General features: G+C 41.2%; 1 protein-coding gene across 6 annotated transcripts in view; it reads left to right on the top strand.

Moving 5' to 3' along the window:
• Positions 1-14,575, top strand: part of LMLN (leishmanolysin like peptidase) — a 103,022-nt gene that overhangs the window by 37,023 nt on the left and 51,424 nt on the right. For all 6 annotated transcript variants that reach the window (XM_058662037.1, XM_058662036.1, XM_058662035.1 and 3 more), the window contains 6 exons: positions 1,218-1,325; positions 2,435-2,511; positions 5,283-5,393; positions 7,483-7,615; positions 9,255-9,414; positions 13,147-13,277. In XM_058662037.1, coding sequence (XP_058518020.1) covers positions 1,218-1,325; positions 2,435-2,511; positions 5,283-5,393; positions 7,483-7,615; positions 9,255-9,414; positions 13,147-13,277 — 720 coding nt within the window. The remainder of the gene's footprint in view (positions 1-1,217; positions 1,326-2,434; positions 2,512-5,282; positions 5,394-7,482; positions 7,616-9,254; positions 9,415-13,146; positions 13,278-14,575) is intronic.

Below are 14,575 nucleotides of genomic sequence, written 5' to 3'. Positions count from 1 at the left end.
TGGAACGGCCCAGGGCCCGGTGGGGCCAGGCGAGGCGGGCAAAGGCCTCACTCGGAGGTGGCAATGCGGAGGGGCCGCTGGCCGTGCGCTCAGCCGGTAACATGCAAGATTAAAAATGATTGGATGGCTTATGGTTCTGAACAAACAGCTCTTTATTTGAGGTATGCCATTGTGAAGAGTGATACGCTCACATTTTATCCTTGGTGATAAAGAAATGTTTAGGCAACTGTTTTACACAGCAAACATGTCAGTACCCTGGCTGGATAATCTGGAGGACCTGTACAATGTAGCAGACCTGGTGGAGCCTGCATCAAAAGGACCCTACCACTGAGAAATCAAATGGCAGCCTTCTATGGGGAAGTGAGGAAAGTGGGCTAATACAAGGATGTTATACAACCAAGGCAGGGTTCTTTTCACATGCATTCCATGAAGTGAATGAAGACATAGGCTTCCTACCCCAAACAAATGGACAGTGGGATTGACTTTCTACAGACTTTTTGTTCCATTATAAGAAATATATTCTTGACATTTGCACAAGATGGCATAATGATATAGTATTATATAGATTGTGTCCCTGAAATTTTTTGCAATTTGATTTGTTTGGAATGTTAACTGTAATAAAATTTCTAACACTTCAAAAAAAGAAAGAAATATCATCTCGTCTGTCAGAATGGTTACTATTTAATAGATGTCAGGTAGATGTTGATGGTATGGAGGAAAGGGGACCCTTTGTACACTGTAGGCAAGAATGTAAATTAAACTCTTAATTTTCTTTTTTTTTAAAAGATTTATATATTTTTATTACAAGTCAGATATACAGAGAGGAGGAGAGACAGAGAGGAAGATCTTCCGTCCGATGATTCACTCCTCAAGTGAGTGCAACGGCCGGTGCTGTGCCGATCCGAAGTCAGGAGCCTGAAACTTCCTCTGGGTCTCCCACACGGGTGCAAGGTCCCAAGGCATTGGGCCGTCCTCCACTGCTTTCCCAGGCCACAAGCAGGGAGCTGGATGGGAAGTGGAGCTGCCGGGATTAGAACCGGCGCCCACATGGGATCCCGGGGTGTTCAAGGCGAGGACTTTAGCTGCTAGGCCACGGCGCCCGGCCTTAAACTCTTAATTTTCATCAGCGTAATTCTTCACTGTCTACTTTATTGCATGTTATATAGTGTTGTTTCTGATGGTAATTTCATGAGATTTATATTTTTTTCAATTCTTAGGATGAAGCACGAAGACATTTTAACTGTCCAGGTCTTGAGGGAATGGAGCTTGAAAATCAAGGTGGTATGGGCACTGAACTCAACCACTGGGAGAAACGGTTACTAGAGGTCAGCTTATATTTAAATTTTACTAGACTTTAAAAATGTTCATTTATTTTTCCATTGGAGAAAGAGAGCAAGTGAGCTTTCATCTTCTAGCCACTGGTCCTCTGCCCAAATACCTGCAATAGTCAGGGCTGGGTGGGAGCTGAAGCCAGGACCTGGGCCTACAGTCCAGGTCTCCCTAGTAGACGGCCAGAGCCCATCTATGTGAGCCATCCCCATTGTCTCCCAGGGTCTACGTTACAGGGAAGCTGGGAGGAGCCAGAGCCTGGAATGAAACCCAGGCTTTCTGATAATGGAATATGGGCATCTCAGCTGCTCAGCCAAACACCTGTTCCTCAGACTTTCACATGTTTAATGAAAGTAATTCATACTCATGGGAAAGGTATTCAGATAGGTTATAACATAATTGAAGTACTACTTTTCCCCTTCATTTTTTGAAATTGACTTTCCAGATATAATCACTGTTAAAGTGTTTCATAGACCCACCATAAACATTAAAGATACAGGTATGTAAATTCTGGTTGATTACCATTCCAGGGAAATTGCTAACAGTGTAGACATTTGAGGCAGACAATAGATTTCACTTTCACTTTCAGTCTTGGAATTTTAATGATTTCGGTTTTCTATCATTTTTTTAAATTTTTTTTAAAGATTTATTTATTTTTTATTACACAAGTCAGATATACAAAGAGGAGGAGAGACAGAGAGAAAGATCTTCCGTCCGATGATTCACTCCCCAGGTGACCGCAACAGCCGGTGCTTTGCCGATCCGAAGCCAGGAACCAGGAACCTCTTCCGGGTCTCCCACACGGGTGCAGGATCTCAAAGCATTGGGCCATCCTCGACTGCTTTCCCAGATCACAAGCAGGGAGCTGGATGGGAAGTGGAGCTGCTGGGATTAGAACCGGCGCCCACATGGGATCCCGGGGTGTTCAAGGCGAGGACTTTAGCTGCTAGGCCACGGCGCCGGGCTCAGGTTTTCTATTATTTTTAAATGAGCAGTTTGACAGCCTCTCATGCTTGAAGTATTTTGAATCTCTGTCAGAGGAATCACAAGGTCTTGGGAGTTGCAGGATTCAAGCTTCTAATCAGAATATGTTGGTGGTTTTCAGAATGAAGCAATGACTGGTTCTCACACTCAGAACCGAGTCCTCTCTCGAATCACTCTGGCACTGATGGAGGACACTGGGTAAGACCGCTGTGAGAATGTGATATCAGGTGCTTTTTAAAATGGAATGCATGTTATGACCATGGCTTACATAAATGCCTGACAGAAATTGAAGCACCTTTATATCTTTAGAAGATATGTGATAGTATATTCCTTAATATTAAAGATTATGTTCTACAAGTGACACCGAATTGTTGAGGTTCATTTGTGTTCTTTTAAATACTTTATTATGAATTGTACAAATATATACAAAATACATCTATATAGAATACTATATAATACAGTGAAGTCCAAATGCCTAGAACCTGGATTCAATAAGGATTAACATGTTATCTTAATTATTTAATAAATTTTATGTGTAGCTTCCTTTCAGACTACAGTTTCCAAAATTGAAGGCATCCAGTCATGTGACCCCTGTGAGCGCAAACATGAATTCCTAAAACATATGAATATTTTAATGTGTCTGCACAACTAGCAAAATTAATCATAATTTCTTACTATCTATTAATAAACAGTTTATATATTATATATTCCCTCTGTGTTTTGTTTTGTTACTGCTTTATTTAACTCAGGATCCAAATAAGACCCTGATTGGTTGTTATGTTTCTTCAGTTTCTTTTTTAAGATTTATTTTATTTTTTTAATTGGAAAGGCAGATACACAGAGAGAAGGAGATACAGAAAGAAAGAGCTGGGTCACTCCCAAAGTGGCCACAGTGGTTGGTGCTGAGCCAATCCAAAGCCAGGAGCCAGGAGCTTCCTCCTGGTCTCCCACACAGGTGTAGGTTCTGAAGGCTCTGGGTCATCCTTAGCTGCTTTCCCAGATCACAAGCAGGGAGCTGGATGGAAAGTGGAGCAGCTAGGATACAAACTGGCACCCAGATGGGATCCTGGGACAGAAGCAAGGCGAGTTTAATCACTAGGCTGTCATGCCAGTCCCTCTCTTAAATCTTTCGATCTAGAACAGTTCTGGCTCATCTCCCCCCTTCCACCTCTTTTTCATGTCATTGATTATAGACAATGCTATATTCTGGACTTCCTTGTATATTGCTTAGTTCAAAATTCTCCCTACTTATAAATACGAATTTGCTCTGGATGCTCAGTTAGGATGAGGTTAGTTGTTTGTTTGTCAAGGAGTTTACTTCATAGGTAAGGTTGAGAGCATACAATGCCTGCTTTCCCCATTACCATGTTTTGCTATTGATGACAGGATGCACATGAGTACAACTTGATGCCTCCCTTTTAAAGTTCCAAGACAACATTTTGTGATACTTTTTCACCCAGTAACTATTACTTCCTGAATCAGTTAACTCATTAGGAATTATACAGTGACATTTTTCTTTTAACCACAATAGTATTTCTTTTTTTTTAAGATTTATTTATTTTTATTGAAAAGGCGGATATACATAGAGGAGGAGAGACAGGAAGATCTTCCATCCGATGTTTCACACCCCAAGTGAGCTGCAACGGGCCGGTGCACGCTGATCCGAAGCCGGGAACCAGGAACCTCCTCCAGGTCTCCCACACGGGTGCAGGGTCCAAGGCTTTGGGCCATCCTCCACTGCTTTCCCAGGCCACAAGCAGGGAGCTGGATGGGAAGTGGAGCTGCCGGGATTAGAACCGGCGCCCACATGGGATCCTGGTGCGTTCAGCGTAAGGACTTTAGCTGCTAGGCCATGGCGCCGGGCCCCACAATAGTATTTTTAGTTCTTTCATTAACTAGGTATGGTAAAGTGTTTGTCCTCTTAAACCAAAGCTGTTTTTTTTTGTTGTTGTTGTTGTTGTTGTTGTTGTTGTTTTTAAGATCTATTTCATTATTTAAAGGACAAAGAGGGAGAAAGAGATTTTCCTCTGCTGATTCACCCTCCAAATGGCCACAGTGGCCAAGGCTGTCCAAGCTAAAGCCACAGAAGTTGTAGACATTTTATTACTGGAACACTGAAATTCATTTCTGAATTTTTTTTCTCTCTGAGAAGGTTATCTTTCTTGAAAGTGCAGAAGGTTTTGAAGTACTGTTTCACATATTTCTGCCCTTATTTGATGTTTATGGGAAGGGGAGCTGAGTGGAGGGATGTTCTCACATCCCCAGGCTTTGAGCTTAGGCTTTTGTTTACTAGTTTGGTAATACTAAAGGGATACGATGAAATGGAGACAGTTAAAGAACCATTTTGGTTTTTTGTTTTGTTTTGTTTTGAATTTTACGCTTTGCAAACTAATCTTTTCTCTAAGAACCAAGAAAAACTAGCCAGAAAAGACTGCTGGCCCTTGGTTACAGTTAGGAAAAAGTGAATATTTCCTTTGTTTTAAGATTAGAACCTTTAAAAACCACTGGATTTAATATTTTTTGTCCTGTTGTATTGTGTAATGTTGAGGTTGTGTTGAAGGAATGTGACAAAATAAAGGCCAGAAAAGCAAGAAACTAGGGCCAGTGGAATCCGATTAAGTAAAAGCTAGCTGACTAGTCATTCCCCAGTCTTTCTTCAGGGAGCTCTCTTTTTCTCCCGTTCTGTTTCCTCATGGCTGGTGTATCTTATCCACTTCTGTGACTCCTGTCATCTTTGAACATTGTAACAGACAACAAAGAAGACGTATGTGCTGTAAAGCTGGTTTCTGGTCTCTCATGTGGCAGTCTGGTGTGGCAGCTCCTCACTGCAAGGCCTTGGTAACAACCCATGTGGCAGTGGCCTCCGGAGTCCTTATTGAGGTCTTAAGGAACTCACTGTTGAAGTCTGTAAGTGGTGTGGCTTTCAAAGTGACAGCGATTAAAACTGCTTTGTCTAATTATTTCCACAGCTGGTACACAGCAAATTACAGCATGGCCGAGAAGTTAGACTGGGGCCGAGGAAAGGGCTGCGACTTTGTCAAGAAGAGCTGTAAATTCTGGATTGATCAGCAGAGGCAAGAGTAAGAAATTTGTCTCCCCATAATATCTTTGAGTACACAATCAGTTTCTGATTTTGCTCCTAAGCCCAAAATATCAACGATTTAAAAAATGTAACCTGGAGCAGTCTAATTTCAAATTGTGCCAAAGACCGTCAGTAAGTCCTTGGTAACAATTCCATAATAAATAGTTACAGTACTGTTTTTAATCATGTACTAAAAATATCCACAGGGAGTGGTCCAGAGCCATGGACATCTCTGGTTAAAAATAAATCTTTTTTTTTAATGATATGTGACTGAAAATTACAGATCATATTCATTGAAAATTATCATAAAAGTTACAAAATTGTCTTACTTGAAGATTTTGTAAAGTGATGTGTACAACCTACGTTCCAATTCCAGGGCTAGGCTAGAGGCTTTGTACTTGGCTCTTAGGAAAGTTAATACCAAAGAAGTGTCTGGTTCTGGTGTTTAAGTCAGACATGTGTAATGACTTGGGCATTGCTTGTTTTCTGTGTCACTGTGCTGCTTCAGATGCACCAAATGAAGTCCTGGGTAGGTATTTAACATGTTTTGTCTTAAGAAGCTACAAGTAGGGCCCGGCGGCATGGCTTAGTGGCTTAAGTCCTCGCCTTGAACGCGCTAGGATCCCATATGGGCGCCGGTTCTAATCCCGGCAGCTCCACTTCCCATCCAGCTCCCTGCTTGTGGCCTGGGAAAGCAGTGGAGGATGGCCCAAAGCTTTGGGACCCTGCACCTGCTTGGGAGACCTGGAGGAGGTTCCTGGTTCCTGGCTTTGGATCAGCGTGCACCGGCTGTTGCGGTTCACTTGGGGAGTGAAACATCGGATGGAAGATCTTCCTCTCTGTCTCTCCTCCTCTCTGTATATCCGCCTTTCCAATAAAAATGAATAAATATTTAAAAAAAAAAAAGACGCTACAAGTCCCTAAAAAATGTTGTTATGGATATAACATTGTCTATTTGAATGAAATAAGTATAATTTTTCCTTAAAATAAGAAATGTAGCACTAGGTTATTTTCTTTTTAATGGATGTGTGAGAAGAGGAAAACTAGGAGTGATTCTGTAACATTTTTACAGAATGGTCTTTTTAAAAAAAATCATTTATTTTTATTGTAAAGTCAGATTTACAAAGAGAATGAGAGACAGAAAGCAAGAACTTCACCTGCTGGTTCACTCCCCAAGTGGCTGCAATGAGTAGAGCTGAGCTAATCTGAACCCAGGAGACAGGAGGTTCCTCCAGGTCTCCTACACAGGTGCAGGGTCCCACAGGTGCAGGCTTTGGGCTATCCTCAACTGCTTTTCCAGGCCTCAGGGAAGGTTCTGGAAACGAAGTGGAATAGCTCGGATACGAACCGGCGCCTATATGGGATCCCAGCACATGCAAGGCGAGGACTTTAGGTACTAGGTTCCTGTGCAGGGCCCTGCAGAATAGCAGTTCTGTTGTTTAGGATTACATCAGTTTGATGACCGATCAGAGTTATAGGTTTGAAGGTTATGTGTATAGTACAATGCAGTACATTCTGATATCTTTCGAGAATTCACAGAATTCCTTTTTATCAAATTACAATTCCAAGCTTAGATTTAGCAGAAAACAGAATACAATCAGGAATGTGCACGCAATCTTCATTTTCCATTGGAAAACAGGTTGTCTTATGAATTTTTCCACAGCTGAATAAAACTGTTGAATTTCCTCAAATTAGATTATGCATAGGAAGCATTTTCTGCTTTATACTGTGAAACAGAAAGGGACGTCACTCCATCTCTTTCTGAGAGTGTTACAAAGATATAGTCTTTTGCCCAGGATAAGGAATTTTATTTGTTGGTATTAAAAATGCAAAGCAAGTCTACAGAACTGAATTTTACTGGTAAAAAATTTACAGAATGAGGTCTAGGATCTTGTTTAATATTAGTGAAATGTTACATTGCATCTACTGTTACCTTCCTATCTACATTTATCATTTGCTTTTACTCTGAAGAATCGTAAAACCTGATTCAGCGTTGGTTACACACCATTAAAATGTGTTTAGACCGTAATGGAGAGACGAGTGAGGATGTTTTACAGCTGATCCAGTGCCTGCTTCTCCTTGTGCAGGAGGCAGATGCTGAGCCCTTACTGCGACACACTGAGGAGCAGCCCACTGCAGTTAACCTGCAGACAGGACCAGAGGGCAGTCGCTGTGTGCAATCTCCAGAAATTCCCAAAACCTTTACCACCAGAGTATCAGGTAACTCTCATTTGGGGCATAATTTTAAGAACTGATTTGTTAGAAGGTCTTCATTTTGAATCAGAAGAATGAAGCATCTTAAAATTTTCAGCATTTAAGTTCCCACATATTTGCCATGTTTGAAAAACACTGAAGAATTCCTTAATTTCTTTGTTCCCCATATGCCACTTAATAATAAATAGGTAGTAACACCTTATAATAGTAGGAGGAGATATTTGATTTGATAAGTTTTAGCACATTTATTTATTTATTTGAAAGGCAGAGTTGGGCCCAGTGTGATGGCTCAGTGGCTAAATCCTCACCTTACAGTGCAAGGATCCCTTTTAGGTGTCAGTTCTTGTCCTGGCTATTCCACTTCCCTTTCAGCTCCCTGTTAAGGCAGTAGAGGATGACTCAATGCCTTGGGAGTCTGCACCTATGTGGAAGACCTGGAGGAGGCTCCTGGTGTTGGATTCCTTTAGTTCCAGCTATTGCAGCCATTTGGGGAGTGAACCAGCAGGTGAAAGATCTTTATCTCTCTCCTATGTAAAATCTGCCTTTCCAGTAAAAGTAAATAAATCTTTTAAAAATATATTATTTTGTTCATTGTAATTTTATTTCACCTCATTTATTAAGATGTATTTTTTGGAGCCAAAGCCAGAGCCATGGCTCCATAGGCTGATATTCCATCTTCAATTGCCAGTATCCCACATGGATGCCAGTTTGTGTCTCAGCTGCTCCACTTTGGATCCTGCGCCCTGCTTGTGGTCTAGGAAAGCAGTGGAGAATGTTCCAAGTCCTTGGGCTCCTGCTCCCACTTGGGAGGCCAGAAAGAGGCTCCTGGCTTCAGATCAGCTCAGGTCTGGCTGTTGTGGCCATTTATGGAGTGAAAGAAATTTTTTTTTTAATTGGAAAGGCAGATTTACAAATAGAAGGAAAGACAGAGAAATATCTTCCATCTGCTGGTTCTTTCCCCAAGCAGTTGCAGCAGCCATGGCTGAGCTGATCTAAAGTCAGGAGCTTCTCCCGCGTCTCCCACTTGGGCACAGGGTCCCAGGACTTTGGGCCATTGAGTGCTTTTCTAGTCCACCAGCAGGAAGAACCTGGATGGGAAGTGGATCAGCCAGGAAACAAACCTGGCACCCAAATTGACCCTGGCACTTACAAGGTGAGAATTTAGCCCCTGAGCCATTGTGTTGGGCTTTGGGGAATGAATTTGTAAGGCAATTACAGAGAGCAAAGGGAAGAGAGGCAGGTAGAGAGAGAGAGAGAGATCTTTCATCCACTGATTCAATCCTCAAATGACTGCAGTGGCCAGAGCCATATTCTGCTGCCTGTCCAGGCACATTAGCAGGAAGCAGGATCTGAAGGGGAGATGTAAGCTGCTGTGCCCCAAGCTGGCCCTCATTTCTTCCTTTTAAAACTTTAACCAAATTTGCCATCCTAATACATAATTTAGATGCATTTGCTTATTTCTAAAAGTATAGCAACTTGAAAATACCCTTCATGTGGTTTTTATTACGTTTGTGTTGAGCTGCTTGTGAAGTACATCAGTGTCAGCGGTTACATAGCAGCAGAGCATTGCTATCATTTGCCTTTGGACTTTGTTTGGATACTGACTGTGTCTTTCATGCCTGTCTTCCCAATCATCACTTTGCAGTACTTCGATGAACTCAGTGGAATTCCTGCAGAAGACTTGCCTTACTATGGTGGCTCAGTGGAAATTGCTGACTATTGTCCTTTCAGTCAGGAATTCAGTTGGCATTTAAGTGGTGAATATCAACGCAGCTCAGATTGCAGAGTACTGGAAAATCAACCAGGTTAGGACTCTAGTGAAGTGAGTGTTATATACACTTTAACATTATGTATCAGCAATATAAGGTGGTGGTAAGTTTATGGTATATGTTCACTGCTATCCGTCTATAATTTGCTCAGATTCCCTTTATTTCCTCATTTGTACAGTGGGATAATAACAGCTCTCTCACAATCTGTTGTAAATATGAAATGAGTTAATATACTAGGTGCTTAAAGCTATTCGGACATACCCGGGAATGACTGTGAGCTGTTACATGCAGACATGCTTCCACACCACAAAGTCAGTCATAACTTACATCTACATAGTCCTTTACATTGCAAAATAACTTTGATTTTCATCATTTCATTTTATTCTTTTAAAAACCTTGTAAGTGGCATAGAAAAGATACTGTATTTCACAGACAAGTAAGCAGACACTGAGTGGAATAGTAAATTAATGCCAGTGCAAGATATTCCTTGCAGCAGGGCTTTTAACATTTTATTGAAACACTTCATGAACCTCTTTGTTCCTCTTTAAGGATGCTCATTTTGTGTAATTTAGAGGTAATATTTCAGTTTTCAGAAATCAAAACGATGCTATTCCATGGCCAATAAGACATATTACCATATTACTGATTTCTTTTTAATACACATAAATGAATTGGACTATCAAGGTAGTGAAAATATGACAGTTGCATAATCTGTGATAATAATTAACTGTCTTGTAAACAGAATTATTCTCAAATCTGATATATTCGTGAAGAGTAACAATTAGTCCTTCTTTGGTCATCAAAAATTTAACCCAGTCTCTCCCTTTGCCAAACTTTGTTATAAGTAAGATATTTTACATTTAAATTTCTATGTTATTTTTGCATTTTTTTTTTTAAAGATTTTATTATTATTGGAAAGCCGGATATACAGAGAGGAGGAGAGACAGAGAGGAAGATCTTCCATCCGATGTTTCACTCCCCAAGTGAGCCGCAACGGGCCGGTGCTGTGCCGATCCAAAGCCGGGAACCAGGAACCTCTTCCAGGTCTCCCACACGGGTGCCGGGTCCCAATGCATTGGGCCGTCCTCAACTGCTTTCCCAGGCCACAAGCAGGGAGCTGGATGGGAAGTGGAGCTGCCGGGATTAGAACCGGCGCCCGTATGGGATCCCGGGGCGTTCAAGGCGAGGAGGACTTTAGCCGCTAGGCCACGCCGCCGGGCCCTATTTTTGCATTTTAAACCTAACAGATTTAACTGGATCTGTACAGTAAAGGCTTTTTGTAATCCACATTATTGACTTAATTACTAAATATTATAAAGACTTACTCATGCTCAACTGTTCCATGTTAAAGCAGAAGCAATGTGCAGATCTAGCAACTTGCAGACTTGCTAAAGGTACACTACCACATTTTACTGTTTTAGATATATGGTCAGCAGGATTTATTTTGTATAGGACAAAATATAACACCCAAGATTTAGTTATTTTTTTGTTGGAAAGGCGGATATACAGAGGAAGAGAGACAGAGGGGAAGATCTTCCATCTGTTGATTCACTATCCAAGCCGCTGCAACAGCTGGAGCTGAGCCGATCTCAATCCAGGAGCCAGGAGCTCTACCTGGTCTCCCACGTGGGTGCAGGGTCGCCAGGCTTTGGGCCATCCAACTGCTTTTCCAGGCCACAAGCAGGGAGCAGGATGGGAATTGGGGCTGCCAGCCCACATGGGATCCTGGAGTGTGCAAGGCAAGGACCTTAACCACTATGCTATCATGCCGGACCCCTGTTTGACACTTGAAACTTAGCTTATACAGTGAAGATTTTTCAAAACCAGCAAAAAATATTCATAATATTTAAAAATGGGCTACCTGAACTTTAATTTCACAAAATATAACTTGTATAGAGTGGATTGAGAACAAATGATTGCTAGGGTTTAGGAGTTTGATCCTTTTGCCCAGTAGGTGTTTTTTTTTGTTTTTTTTTTTGTTTTTTTATTTTTTTTTTTTTATTGTTAATTATTTTGCATTATGTGACAGTTTCATAGGCTCTGGGAATCCCCCCCTCCCTCCCCCTCCCCACCCCCCCCTCCCCTCCCCCCAGTGGATTCCTCCACCTTGATGCAGTATTACAGCTCAAATTCAATCAAGATTCTTTCATTGCAAACATATACCAAGCATAGAGTCCAGCTACTTATTGTCCAGATGGGTTGAATAGTTTCTTGGGGAGACCTTTTCTGGTCTGAAGTTTGAGCTGGCAGAATATCATCACAGTCAATTAAGAGTCCCAATATAACATCAACAGCAATTTGCAATGTTATGGAATTGACATGGTTTTGAGTAACCAGTGTATTAAAAAAAGGAAAACAAGTCCTAGCCACCACCTATGATTAGCTCATTGACATTTCAATTTTAGTTCATATACAGGACCGGCTGCTCTATACCTTAAAATGGCCATAAGGCACCATTCAGCTGTTTCGTGTCCATTTCATCTTAGTATTTAGCCAGTTGTTGTGTTGAAGTAAAATTTTGCTGATCTTGGCAGATTTTAGGATAATCCAGACTGGCTTGTAACTCTAACAAGATATATGTCAACATTTTAGGTGCAGAACATTTTTTTTTTGGGGGGGGTGGGGTGTGCAGGAAAATCCTCAACACCATGGTGAGGAGTAAAACTAATCTTTGTGACCCACCCAGCGAGGCATGAGCCAATCCATGCCAGCTCTTTCCTGTCAGATTTCAAGTTCTACTTTCTGTTGTTTATTTATTTTAGGTTTTTTCGAGCCTGGCTCCACCTCTGGACCCCCGCCCTCCCTTGCAATGACCATCGGGATCGCTTCGAAAACCCCTCACAGCAAACAAACAATCATACAAACTAAAAAAAAAAAAACCTAAAATAAATAAACAACAGTAGGTGTTTTGAGGTCACTAACCTACACCATGCCCCGAAGATTTGCACATGATCTGTACTACTTCAGTCTGTTACTTGTGAACTTCCAGGATGTGGCCCAAGTTGAAGACACAAGAAAGTTTTTCAAAAATTGCCATACCTCAAAAAAGCCTTTGTTATATGAGTCATTTGGCCTTAACCTATTTTGGGTCACCTAGAGGTGACTTCTGTTTCAGCCACAGATGAACGGGATCCTTGTTGTAATCAATTTAAGATCATTTATTGATGCTTAGGAATAATTTCTCTGATACTTTGGTTTCTCTGATACCAGTTTTATTTTCTTGTTTCTCTGATAATGATTTTCTGCTACTCATTCCGTCATTGAGAAGTAACTGTGTCTGAGTTCTACTTACCTTAATTTTTGAAAGCTTAATAGTTTCGTTCAATATGCTTGATTTAATCTTTATTGTTTTTTCAAGAATATTTATCTATTTTTATTTGAAAGAGAGAAAGTGAGATAATGTGAAAGATTTTCTATCTGCTGGCTCACTTCCAAACAGCCACAACGGCTGGAGCTGAGCCAGTCCAAAGCCAGGAGCCTCCTCTGGGTCTTCCATACGGGAGGGTCCCAAGGGCTTGAGCCATCCTCCGCTGCTTTCCCAGGACATAAGCAGGGAGCTGGATGGGGAGTGGAGCAGCTGGAACTAAAGCTGGCGCCTATGTGGGATCCCGGTGCTGGCAGATGGAGGATTGGCCTGTTCAGCAACCATGCCGGTAGCACACATGATAGATTTTTGAAAGCAGTTTTAACCACTAAGATGAATATTTCAGTTTCTCGTTCTTTAAATTAAAAAATCATTTCTGAGGAGACTTTTCTGGTTTGTTTCAGAAATTTTTAAAAACTATGGTGCTGAGAAGTATGGCCCTCATTCCGTTTGCCTAATTCAGAAATCGGCATTTGTCATGGAAAAGTGTGAGAGGAAGCTGAGCTACCCAGACTGGGGGAGTGGATGCTATCAGGTAGAGTTTTACTTATTAAAAATTATGCCAAATAGTAGGTAGTTTTACCTCAGGAAGTTGCTTCTGATTTAAAATAGTTAAGCAAACAGCATTTTAACGTACTTATTTATGTATTAGTTTGGATGTTTGTGTTTTGTGAAAATATAACCTTTGAGAAAGATTGTCTCCATTTGTTTAAAATACATGTATTTGTATATTTCAGTAAGTATGCTAACAATATATAATAACTTAAATTCTGGACATACATCATAGTGAAATACTGGATGCACAATTTGTTTCTTTCATTTATGCAAGATGAAAAGTGTGAAAACAAGGTTCCAGCCAGCACATTTATTCTCTGGTGAGGGTCAGCTTTCTGGTTCACAGATGACACCCATGCCCTCAGAAGGCCCCAGGGGTCAGGACAACTCTCTGGTGTCTCTTAAAGATACTAATCCGATTCCTACTTACCCAGTCTACCTAAAGACTTTCCAGAGGCCTTGCCTCCTAACACCATCACTCTAAAGATTGGGTTTCAGGATTTGAATTATGATGTCATTTGAGCAAGATGATCACATCTCTGGTCTCCTTCATTCCTTAACTTTAACAACCTCTACACACAGATTACAGGCCAATCCTTCTCTAGGACATATCTCAATTTTAATTTGTCTGGGCAGGAATGTCACAGAAATGGTGCTTATTTTCTTTGGGTGTCCTTTTGTCCCTTTACTGACAACCTTGTTTAGGTTGGTCTGCCAGGGTTCTCCTTGGTCATTCTGTTTCCCTTTCCTTTTCCTTGTCTTCTCTCTCCTCCCTCTTCTCTTCCGTTTCCTTCTTTCAAGAGAGACAGGATAATTTGTCCCATCTGCTGATTTGTTCCCCATATCCCCACAACTGGGCTACAGCAAGATGAAGCCAGGAACCAGCAACTCTGTATAGATCTACAAGAATGTCAGAAATCCAACTATTTGAGCCATTACCTGCACCTCCAGGGTGCGTATTAGCCGAAAGCTGAAGTTGGCTTAAACCAAGGTGACCACTGTGCCAAATGCCTGCCCTGTAGCTGCTGGCTTTAAAGTATCTTTAGCTTTAAAGAGTACTTATGCCAAAATGGCACATTGCGGGAGCATATTCTGCCATGCCTTAGTAGTTTGACTGCTAGTAACTTTATTTTTGAAGAGCATTTCCATTAGAATTCTAAAGACATTTTTCCTTTGTATTCTAGTCCATGTCATTATGATTTATTTAGTAATGTAATGTTTTTCTTTCTAGAAGCTGAGTACTTCCATATTAACTTTTCATGCATCTCCCTAAAATTC

This window comes from Ochotona princeps, chromosome 3, assembly GCF_030435755.1.
Source record: "Ochotona princeps isolate mOchPri1 chromosome 3, mOchPri1.hap1, whole genome shotgun sequence".
Taxonomy (NCBI): Eukaryota; Metazoa; Chordata; class Mammalia; order Lagomorpha; family Ochotonidae; genus Ochotona; species Ochotona princeps.
This window is presented reverse-complemented; position numbering and strand designations above follow the sequence as displayed.